This window comes from Theropithecus gelada, chromosome 15 (assembly GCF_003255815.1).
Source record: "Theropithecus gelada isolate Dixy chromosome 15, Tgel_1.0, whole genome shotgun sequence".
Taxonomy (NCBI): domain Eukaryota; kingdom Metazoa; phylum Chordata; class Mammalia; order Primates; family Cercopithecidae; genus Theropithecus; species Theropithecus gelada.
Genome location: NC_037683.1, coordinates 110,660,345 through 110,672,498, shown reverse-complemented (window position 1 = coordinate 110,672,498; position 12,154 = coordinate 110,660,345). Strand labels below are relative to the sequence as shown.

At 41.0% G+C, this 12,154-nt stretch overlaps 1 protein-coding gene across 2 annotated transcripts in view; it reads right to left on the bottom strand.

Moving 5' to 3' along the window:
* Positions 1 to 12,154, bottom strand: part of FANCC (FA complementation group C) — a 213,779-nt gene that overhangs the window by 128,791 nt on the left and 72,834 nt on the right. For both annotated transcript variants that reach the window (XM_025360357.1, XM_025360356.1), the window contains one exon: positions 10,642 to 10,736. In XM_025360357.1, coding sequence (XP_025216142.1) covers positions 10,642 to 10,736 — 95 coding nt within the window. The remainder of the gene's footprint in view (positions 1 to 10,641; positions 10,737 to 12,154) is intronic.

Below are 12,154 nucleotides of genomic sequence, written 5' to 3'. Positions count from 1 at the left end.
ATACTTTATAATTCCTTCATGGCTTTTTCTAGTGATCTTGTAACAGATCACTTCAAAATAAAACAAAATTCTGGGTAGTCTCACCTTTTAGAAAAACAGAAGGGAAAGAATTCTGAATTATTAAAATTTAAAATAATTTTAACCACTCAGTAGTTTTTTATTTTGTGCCTGCTATGAGTTACAACACAAAACAAAAAGAACATGAACAAAAAGACATGGCCCAATTCTGTGGAATATAATGTTTGAAAAGCTGACAAATCCTGTTTTAATGGTTGCTTAATTATTTCACTAAAAAAATTTTTTTTAAGTTTGCCATTCAGAAATCAATGCAGGTATTTCTTTAAAGCCACAATGAAGACTCAGCCCTGTGCCATCCCCAGCAGTTGGAGCCTCACAGTGAAAGAGGTCTGAGGAGCCAGCGTCCCAGCCGTACGGTGCGGCTGTAGTGCAGTCACACCACCACCTGGAGCGCAATCTAACTGTTCTTCACACCAGTGAGTGGTTTCCAGAGCTCAAGGTTGGTTTCAGGGGTGAGAAATCTTTGGAAGCACATACCTTACTTTCTGTGTTGCATCTAGCCCATGGATGAATAAAGAACCACAGTTTCCCATGCTAAATTATTTAACCTTATTGTGTCCAGAATTTTTCCTTCTTGTGGGTTCTTGATCTCACTGACTTCAAGAATGAAGCCGCGGACCCTCACGGTGTTACAGATCTTAAAGACGGTGTGTCCAGAGTTTCTTCCTTCAGATGTTCAGATGTGTCCGGAGTTTCTTCCTTACGGTGGGTTCGTGGTCTCGCTGACTTCAGGAGTGAAGCTGCAGACCTTTGCCATGAGTGTTACAACTCATAAAAGTAGTGCAGACCCAAAGAGTGAGCAGCAGCAAGATTTATTGTCAAGAGCGAAAGACCAAAGCTTCCACGGCGTGGAAGGGGACCCGAGCTGGTTGCTGCTGCTGGCTGGGGGTGGCCAGCTTTTATTCCCTTATTTGGCTCCGCCTACATCCTGCTGATTAGCCCATTTTACAGAGCCCTGATTGGTCCATTTTACAGAGTGCTGATTGGTGCGTTGACAATCCTTAGTTACACACAGAACGCTGACTGGTGCGTTTACAATCCTCTAGACAAAAAAGTTCTTCACATCCCCACCTGACCCAGGAAGTCCAGCTGGTTTCACCTCTCATTGTCAGATTTCTTTTTGTAACTTCAATCATTTTACCAGTCTGATCTTGCATTAGATTCAATTTCAAGTATGAACCTTTGAATTCCACTGTCATACCAAATACTATTTAGACCATGAGTTTATCCTTCTGTTTTATTTTTCTGAGATAGTCTATATGCAATATTTGCAGAAAGTAAAAACCAAGTCCATAAAATATCTGAACTATGTTACTTTTTCAACGGTGATTGCAAACACATTTCCTAAAAATGATACATCAAGGTCATACTGAGACAGCCAGGTGACAGGGGTCCCTGGAGAAACTCCAACCAGCCTGCCCACTGACTGAGGTGGAGCCTCAGGAAGTTCACATCTGCAGCAGCAGGGAGGCACCTGGCCCCTCCTCTTCCTGTGAGGAACCTGGGATTTGAATGGCAGGCAGGAAGCGCTCCAGCAGGGACTCTGGTCTAGCAAGAGTCCCTTTTCTTCCTTCTTACCCAATAAAACCCATTCTCACTCACCATTCAAATTGTCTACAAGCCTGAATTTTCATGGCCATGGGATAAAGAACCCAGTCCTTAGCTGAACTAGGGAAAAGTCCTGCAACAATCCTATATTTGAAAGTTCCAAGTGTGGAGAATAGAGTTCGTGATTAACCTAAAGAGGAATTCTTGTGAGGGTGCAAATCAAAGAGAGGGATATTTTAAAAAGAAACTTATATACCAGTCCTTTATTATTCGGTAAATTATAACATGGAATAAAGGTATTACTTGAAGGCCACTCTCTCTTTTAAAAGGCAAGATCTTGTGGTGACCTCCAATTGTTGTGTTTATGCCATTTCAGCCACCATGGAAATGAGTGTAAGCCGACTGTATTAGTCCATTCTTACATCGCTATAAAGAAATACCTGAGACTGAGTAATGGAGGCAATGAATAATTTATAAAGTAAGTATAAAGAAGAGTTTCAACTGGCTCATCGTTCTACAGGCTGTACAGGAAGCATTGCAGCATCTGCTTGGCTTCTGGGGAGGCCTTGGGAGACTTATAACCATGGTGGAAGGTGAAAGGGAAGCACGTATGTCATGCAGCCAGAGAAGGAGCAAGAGAAACAATGGAGGTGCCACACACTTTTCAACAACTAGACCTCGCAATAACTATCATAAAGACAGTACCAGGGGATGGTGCTAAACCATTCATGAGAAACCACCCTCATAATACAATCACCTCCCACCAAGCCCAACTCACCCTCAACATTGGAGATTACAATTCAACATGAGTTTTGGGTGGGGACACAGATCCAAACCATATCAGTGATAAACTTATATATTATGAACTCACTTCCGGATTGTGCAAAGGAGTAAAATTAACTGAGGCTGGGAAGAAGGGTGCATATCCTTCTTGCATTCTTGAATGCATATATCTTTACAACGAATGGCAGTGAAAAAACAAATACAAATTAAAGCAATTTTTAAGAAACTGAAAGTACTTTGTTAAATTCACTATTTATTCATAAAATCCTTGAATACATAAGATTTTTTTCCCGCAACTGTGTCCATGTGTCCCTGAGTTTCAAAAAGCTTCAAAGAAATGTTTTTTTAATGCCCCAAACAATGTTATCTCAAAATGCTCTTGGCTTTTAGTAACAAAATCCTGAACCAAACAGCTCAAATAGAAAAGGGAAGAAATTCGAGCATTTATGCCTGGGAAAGACTTGATCCAGCGTCCATACAAGGTGAATATGACCTGTTTTCTCTTTCTCTTTTTCTCAGCTATGTTGTGTTGGGACTAACCTCATTTCCAGAGAGGCTCTGATCTCACGGTTCCACATGACCAAAAGCAACTTCAGGGATTATGTGCTACTTAATTCATGCTCATCAGGAAAAATACAATCCACTTCCCAATCTTGCAAACAAATGTTACAGCCCTGAATCTCATCAGCCTTGACGGGGCTCATCTTGACCAACCACTGTGGCCAGAGGAACAGAGAAGCAGTGTTGGTTAAGCCAGGTAGGACCCACTCCAGGAGCCACATAAGATACCTCTCACCCAGAATGAATCATGCACAGCTGGGAAATTCAGGGTACTATTAAGAAGGTGGGAAAGGAGGGGAGATGGATACTGGAAAAACAATGAATAAATATCCCCTATACAGGCAAATACAAAAATTCAATTACCAATTAATCTTTAAAAAAATAACACCCTGAGGTTGTAGAAAGTCAAGCAAATAGAACACAGGTAGGAAAAAATTTCAGTAATGTGTTTGTTACTTAAAAGTCATAAAAACAGTAGATGGAGCTGTGGAAGAGGAATCGCTAACATCCCAGCCTCGTCTCTGAATTTCACCTTGCCTCTGCTATTTTTCACTAGCCACCTTATTTTCCCTTTTAAATTACCATTCAAACTTGAACAATAATTATTTCCCTAGGTTTCCATATCTCAGCCAGGCTAGTAAGGATATAAAACCATTCCAAGGAGAGGAAAGAAAATTTCTGCCAAGTACAAATCTGTGCATAGGTTTGGCATGTCTGGAGCTACTGCAAGAAGATGCTAGGATCTGGAAAGATCAGGGAGTGGCCTTCATGGTACGTGGGTGCAAAAATGGAAAATGGAAAGATATTAGGGTTGAGAAAAGGTGAAGAGAAGTTGCATATACCAAGGTAGCATGTGGATTTTATCAAAATTTATGACTGGTTAATAAAGTTGGGGTGTGTACTCCAAATAGTGCACAAGATAGTCCACTGAGATGTGAAAACAACATTAGAATGTTTATATGTAAGGAGAAATCAAGCTTTATTAATATTTCACAAAGGTACTCACACTACAACCTTAGCCAGTCTAGATGATAGATGGTCATGTGTCACAAGTAGACCAAGTGGGACCCTGAGGGAAGGGTGGGGATTCCACCTCACAGAGGGCTGGCAGGAGCCCCTCCAGTTCCCACTTCCTCTCAGGATATGCATTATGGTTTCCATGTGACTAGTAAGGAAGGTCTGCTGATTATGCTATCTAACTTAAGGAACCATCAGATGGACACCTGGCTTCAAAGGATCCCTGCAAAGAAGTCAGAGATTAAAAATACTACTATGAATGCAACCTAAGAAAACTGGGAAATGGTAGCACAGATACTTCTGCAAGCTAATCATCAGCCTCATTAAAAGGTTATGCTAATTAAATGTTGGCAAAAATGTTTCAAAGTTATCAGGAAGATTATCTGAAACAACAAATTTGTACAACTTGTCATTCATTTATTCATATCATATATTCATTAATTCATTCAAAAATTTATACTGTGCCAGGTACTGTTCAATTTGCTAGTAACAGTACACAAAACTGAGAAAAACCAATTTTCCCTTAGAGGATAGTGGCCATTGAGATTCTCACCAAATTGACTAATTACAATGCCAATCAAAATGCCAACAAGTTATTTTGTGTTTTAGTGAAACCTGACACACACATTCTAAAATTTATGTAACAGTTAATGCTAAGTTCCAACATTAGCCAAGGCGTCTTGATGAAGAACAAGATGGAAGAACTTCCTCCTGGAGAGCAAGATACTCAGAAGGCCACATTAATGACGACAATGTGGAACTGGCATAAAGATAGTGTATCTGTCAGAGTGACGACAATGTGGAACTGGCATAAAGATAGTATATCTGTCAGAGTTCGCCAGAGAAACTGAACCAATGAGACAGACACACACATACACAGGGATTTATCATCAGGAATCAGCTAACACCATTACAGTAGCCAGCAAATCAGAGACCCAAGAGAGCCAATGCCCGGATAACCAGGAGAGTCACTGGTATGGTTTCAGTCAGAAGGCCAGCAGGCTTTAGACCAGGAAGAGGTGATGCTTCAGTCTGAGTGTGAAAGCAGGAAAAGGACAATGTCTCAGTTTACAAGCTTTCAGGCAGGAGGACTTCTCTCTTCCTCAGGGGAGTCTCAGCCTTCTTGTTCTAGTCAGGCCTGTCACTGAGATAGGGCCCACCCATATTGGGATGCGCATTCTGCTTTACTCAGTCAACCAATTTAAATGCTAATCTCACCCCAAGACACCCTCACAGAAACACACAGAGTAATGTCATCAGGACCTTGTGTCCAGTCAAGTTGATAGTAAGATTAATACCAAAGATAAACAACAAAAACAACGGACAGATTCGGGATCACACCTGTGGACCCAAGGCACCTGATGCATGACGAAGGTAGCACCACAGATCACTGGGAAATGATTTTCAATAACGGTGCCAGCCAATGGGATATCAATGTGCAAATGAGATGAAAGTGGACTACTTACTACCTTACACCATACCATAAAAGTTACAGGTGGATCACAGACTTACATGGGAAAAGCAAACCAACATGCTCTTAGAAGATAATATGGAAGAACTTTATGACCTTGGAGTGCAGAAAAATTTATTAAATAAGGCACAAAGTGGCCAGGCGTGGTGGCTCACACCTGTAATCCCAACACTTTGGGAGACTGAGGTGGGCTGATCACCTGAGGTGGGGAGTTTGAGACCAGCCTGACCAACATGGAGAAACCCCATCTCTACTAAAAATACAAAATTACCTGGGCATGGTGGTACACGCCTGTAATCCCAGCTACTCGGGAGGTTGAGGCAGAAGAATCGCTTGAACCCAGCAGGCAGAGGTTGCAGCGAGCCGAGACTGCACCATTGCACTCCAGCCTGGGCAACAAAAGCGAAACTCCATCTCAAAAAAAAAAAAAAAAAAAAAGCAACAAGGGGCACATAGGGGGCAGGGGCATCCAGAAGCAGTCAGTGTTCTGTTCTATTTCCTTGGGTGGTGATTACAAGGATCTTTCACAACTTGTTAAGCTTGGCATTTATGTTTTGTGTAAGTCTGTTAGATCTTTAAGTTTTTTTTTGAAAAAGAAGAAAGTAGAGGACAGAAGCTATCTGGATATTGCTTAGTACTGCATTTCGAAAGAGAATACAGATAGAATACACCACCTTCGGATCTCTGTTCCTGGCACCCTGTTTTGTGTGGGGTGTGTGTGTGTGTGTGTGTGTTTCATCAGAATAAAAAATAATAGTGGTATGGTTTTGCCAGAGAAGACAGGCATCCTCCTACATCTGGCAGGCCCTGGAAACCTTCCCCATCTATTGTAGCCTCTGAGAACAGACTGTCTTTCTAGGTCCAGTGCTGTATCCTCAGCCTCTACAGTAGTGCCTGGCAAACAGCAGGTGCTCAAAAAGTATCTGTTCAGTGGATTCACCAGTAAAACTACGTTTTTCAAGACCACATATTCCCAAAATATGTGAAAGAGTCCCGGAACTTTGTCTCTGACCTGTAAGAAGAGCTGCTGAGGTGGTGCTCTATGACGGCACATTCAAGGTTGTCAGTAAAACTCCAAAACATTTTACTAATGTGTTTCCAATATAACACATGCTAACATGTCAAGTGTCAAACAGAAGCATTTTTTCTCTGTGCTAAAAATACAACTCAGTCTGTCATTTTCAAATTTATTAATTAATGAATGTTTACTGAATTTTGTAATTTACCATAGAAATTATTGGTTTTCGATTTAGGGTATTTCAATCATACTTGTAATGCTCCAACAACACAGAATGACCCAAGATTTTATTACCACAATTAGAACATCCCAGCACATGGCAGGCCCTAACAAATACTTGCTGAATGAATTAGCAAACATTAAAATATGGCTGTTTTATAATGTTCACAAGGATATTGCATGACAAGGTACACATCTTTAACGTGTACCATGTCACTCTAAAACCTCCACGAAGAAAATATCACCTCTAAGATAAAATCAAGTACACCCGAGATGTGAACTGATTTATAAACCAACCTACAGACTACCTTCTATCTTGCTGCATTTATGGCCAACATGAGATTATGTATGTACTGACTGATGATGGGCAATGTAATTAGCTTTAGAGTCAAGAGTTAAATAATTAATATGTTAACAATAAATTGTTAAGAGTTGAATCATTAATATGTTCTTAGACATCGTTTTATCGGTTCACGTTATTTAGTTCAGGCTTGCTTGGTAACTACGAAGGGAAATCGTTTTCCCAACCTCCCACATCCTCACCTGCTCCCTACCCACACATTCATCTCAATGTAAAGCATGTTCAGGACTTGCTCAATTCAGCCAACCCCACCCTAGTCTGGCTATCACCTCCTTCACTGCCAAAGTCCTCCCTCCTTTACCACCAAGTTTCTTGAAAGAGTGAAGTTTATCATCTCTGCTTCCTCACCTCCCCATCATTTCTCAGTCTGGAGCAATCTGGCTATTCCCCTCCACCTCTCACCAAACCTCTCCTCACCGAGTCTTTGCTCACAGTGGCTGGATCCAAGTAGCGTTTCTCGACCCTTCTGCCTTATGCTCCACAGCCACCCTGTCCAACATAGTGGCCGCCTGCCACATGTGGCTGCAGAGCACTGCAGTGCAGAAAGCACCAGGGAGTAACGGAGCTTTTTATTTAATTTTAATTCAAGTTTAATTTAAACACCGATTCTTGATTCAGTTATAAAATTCCTTGGAACAACTTGGGTATGTGAATCTACTTTTTCAACCCTATATTTTATAAAATCTAAATACAGATCAAGAATTTGCAAAGAAAATTTAATGTCTGAATGAAGATACAACACGTAGATGTAAGTGTTAGTGTAACACACACACTGGATTTCAAAGATACATCATAAGAAAGATTATAATCTCATTAGTAATTTTAATATTGATTACATGTTGAAACGATGGTATTCGGGATATACTGAATTAGGTAAAATATCTTCTTAAAATTAATTTTAACTATTTCTTTTTATGTTTCTTAAAGCAGCACCTGGAAAATTTACCATTATCTATGCAGCATGTATTTTATTCCTACTAGACGGCGCTGCTCTACAGCATTAGATATGAATGTGCACTAATTCTCCATTGCTTCTCTCCTTCTACTTCTTGGACCCCTCCTTGTATTCTGCAGCATCAATCATTCTTCCACTTCCCCTTAAGGTCAGTGTCTCCCAAGGCTCTCTCCAGTTCCCCTGGGCCCCTGTCCCAGCACCCACCTCACCTAAGGCTTCCACTATTCCCACAGGTGGCTGACTTTCAACCCTCTGCCAGCAAATCAGCTTGCTCCCCTGAGAATGGGATATTCACCTGCTCTCTGTACATTTCCAGCTATGCCTAAGTGTATCGACATTTAATCTGCCATTATACCTGCTGGGTATTTACCTTATTAATATTTTATAAATCGGGCCCCCTCCTCCATTTCTTTGAGGCCCTCTCAATTTCTCAACTTATCAGTACAATAGCTTCCAATGTCTATCCTTGGCCTCTTCTCAACGAACTTCCTTTTGCTGTTAGTCTCTAAAACTCATACTGGCAACATGATTTCATGATTTCATGATTTCTCTGACTTTTTTTTTTTTTCTTTTTGAGACAGAGTCTTGCTCCGTCACCCAGGCTAGAGTGCAGTGGCATGGTATCAGCTCACTGCAACCTCTGCCTCGCAGGTTCAAGCGATTCTCCTGCCTCAGCCTCCCTAGTAGCTGGGACTACAGGTGCCCACTACCACGCCTGGCTAATTTTTTGTATTTTTAGTAGAGACAAGGTCTCACCATGTTAGCCAGGATGGTTTTGACCTCCTGACGTCATGTTTTGCCCACCTTGGCCTCCCAAAGTGCTGGGATTACAGGCGTGAGCCACCGCGCCCAGGCATGATCTCTCTGTTTAAATACTCTGGTGGCTGCCCCACTGCCATCAAGATAAAAAGCTTCTATAGTCATATGCAAGGACTGTACTTGCCAGTCTCTCTGGCTTCGTGCTTCATCACCAACTCCACAAAACCCCAAGTTCCAGGCACACCTAAGCACCCGCAGTCCCCTGAATACATTTGCTTTCTCACCACCATACTTTGCATAGTCTATTTATGCTGACAGGAATATTCTCCCTAACTATATCCTTGCTCTCCTAGCTGTCCTTCAGAATTCAATTAACACGTCACCTGCCCCAGGAAATGTCTCCAAACCCCCACGTGAGAGTAAGTGTCCCCCTCTACGTCACCATCATACCTAAACACAGCTCTAGTCATAACCCAACCACGCTACCCTGGAGACCGGTCTGGGAATTCCCTGAAGGCACGGATTAAGTGTTTTAACTCCCTCAACTATACTTAATAAGTACCTACTAATAAGTAGATAGAGTATTAAACAAGGAAAACACAGAATAAAATGTAAGGCTAGAAAGTTTTAAATAGGCTAATAAAGTCATGAGTTAAATGAAGAAAGTTAACCCAGTCACGCTAAAAACACTTCATTAGATGGCCCACTTCAGGACTCAATGAGCTATCTAATGCAAAATTATATGCTAAATATGCATTAAAATATCAAATATTCAATAAAAGCAGCAATTAAAACAATTAAGGACTAAATATGTTATTTTGTTTCTTAGGCCTTGTTACGCATTCTTTCTTCCCTAATTCTACTTATCCGTTCCTTTCTTCAGTTCCTTACATTAATTTTCCTTCCAATTAAAGTTTGTATTCTTTTCTTCCATTGCCCAATCCCTCTGACTCCCTTCTATTCTTTCAAACAGAAAAATATAAATACAGTCTTCATCATCTCTGTTAGCAATTTCGTCTAAAACAAAGAAATCATAAAAAGCAGTGAATGTAACGATCTCACCAGTCAGACTGACAGACAAAACCATATGCACTCATCTGTTTGGACGATTTCATAATGCTAAGCAGCTAATCTGAACCACATGCACACTAAGTGGAGTCTGACCGGCACCAGCAAGTCCTGGGGTTGCTGCAGAAGGCAGTGTGGGGAACAGAAAAGAACAGCCAATGCGCTGCTGATGACGGCAGCTGCAGCCCAGCCTCACCACAGCTCCACCTGACGCCTGCCCTTCGGGAGAAAGCAGAAGCAGACAGGGAAATCTAGGAAGCTGTCAGCTATCTGGACTAGCACAGTAGGTAGCCAGTTGCAAAGTGTGAGCAGCAGAGGCCACGCAGCACCAAGATCTAGTCTGTGCGCATGCTGGCCCAGGCGCCAACTTCGGGACACAAAATAAAGAGTGCTGCTCCCGCCGCACTGCTGAGTTTTCATGTTACTACAAAACAGATTTTGAGAGAGGCAGGGAAGCAGGTGGAAAGGAATCTAAACCAGGTTGGTAGGCAAAAACAATTTTTTGAAGGCTAGCAGTTGTTAGAGTGAAACGGAATACATTAATCACCTGAAAGAAGTTTTTTAAAACCACTCAACATTAGGTCTTCACCCTGAAGAATTATATCTTTTGGAATTCACAGTCGAGCAAAATTGAAATCTCTTGAAAAACTTTTTACCCAGCAAGATAAGGTAACAGTGCAGGGTATGTTTGAAAAAGTTTCTAAAACATCACAGAACTGGATCCCCCCCAACAATTTTTTAAGCAGCACTTTTAAATAATCAATTTAATTCATAGAAGTGCAGAGCAAGATTTACTCTCTTACCTGTACCCAGGAGTTAAGTTTTGATTGTCTAGAATTCTGTGGTTCTTTGTTAATTAGACAACATAAGCACCATATTAGAATTTTTTGGCTTTCATCTACAAAAAGGAAAACTTAATGAGTAAGTTTTATTAAGCAGAAAAAATAATCAATATAAAAATATTTTAAACATTATATTTAGGAAAATCTCAAACTACTACTCACAGTACAAGTATCCCCGAACGTAACGTTTGCTTTCTCACCACCACACTTCGCACACTCTCTTTCTGCTGACAGGAATATTTCCCTCACTCTATCTTCGCTCTCCTAGCTGTCCTTCAGAATTCCCTAAGCTTAACTTTGTGGAGTGTTTTCCTTCTTGTGGCCTTGGGATCACTTAACTCTTGTGTGGTCAATTTCCTTTCTGTAACAGTAGCAATTTTTAAAGCCAAATGAGAAACACGGAAAGAACCCGGAGAACTGGGCTTTCCTCATGATCAGGTTTTCACATTTCCAGCAGTTAGTAATTTCGACCTTTCTAAGGCAACTTAATGGTTACAGGCAGTGAGTAGCCAATATTTCTGATTTAATCTTTTAATTTTCTAATTTGCCAAAATATCTTCACTTGTTAAAAATAAATTTAATAAAAAGGATTGCTTTAAAAAATATTTTTAGTACCAAGTGTTTGGATAAAATAGAAGTCTCTTACATGCTCCTTTACTCTAAAATGTAAATTCTTTAAAACACAAAACTTTACCAAACATGCAATACAAATCTGAACTTTGAAATCTTACATTCTGCAGAAACATCCACTTGATGAACCACTTTCTTTTTCCTCTTGTGGTGACTGAGTCTATTCCAGTGAAGATTGTATAACACAATTAAGAAACAAAAACGAGGCCTAGAAACTGAAGATGTCAGTACCCGAGCTAGGGCAAAGCAACTTCAGACTTTACAAGGCCATGGAGGTGAGGCCAAGACACCCGGTGCCCGGAATCAGTCCTCTCTACCGCCTCATCTTCTGCAATCTGATAAACCCAAGCTTTCTCTTTTTTCTGAGACATGGTCTCGCTCTGTCACCCAGGCTGGAGTGCAGTGGCATGATCTCAGCTCAGTGAAACATCCACTTCCCAGCCTCAAGCCATTCTCCCACCTCAGCCTCCTGAGTAGCTGGGACCACAGGTGCGTGCCACACACCCGGCTAATTTTTGTATTTTTTGTAGAGAAGGGATCTCACCATGTTGCCCAGGCTGGTCTCCAACTCCTGAGTTCAACTGATCCTCCTGCCATGGCCTCCCAAAGTGCTGGGATTACAGGCATGAGCCACCGTGCCTGGCCAAAACCCAGCATTTCTAAGGACTCCATTAACAAAGAAATAAGAACAATACCAACTCTAGTAAGCGACTTCTGTATTTTTTATCCACAAACTAAAGATTGCTAACAGTAATTTTTAAACCCATTTTTTCCCGTGAACATACATAGCTTAAGCTTTTCCAATAACTAACATCTCTGAAAAAACTTTATCAGGGGTTATTCT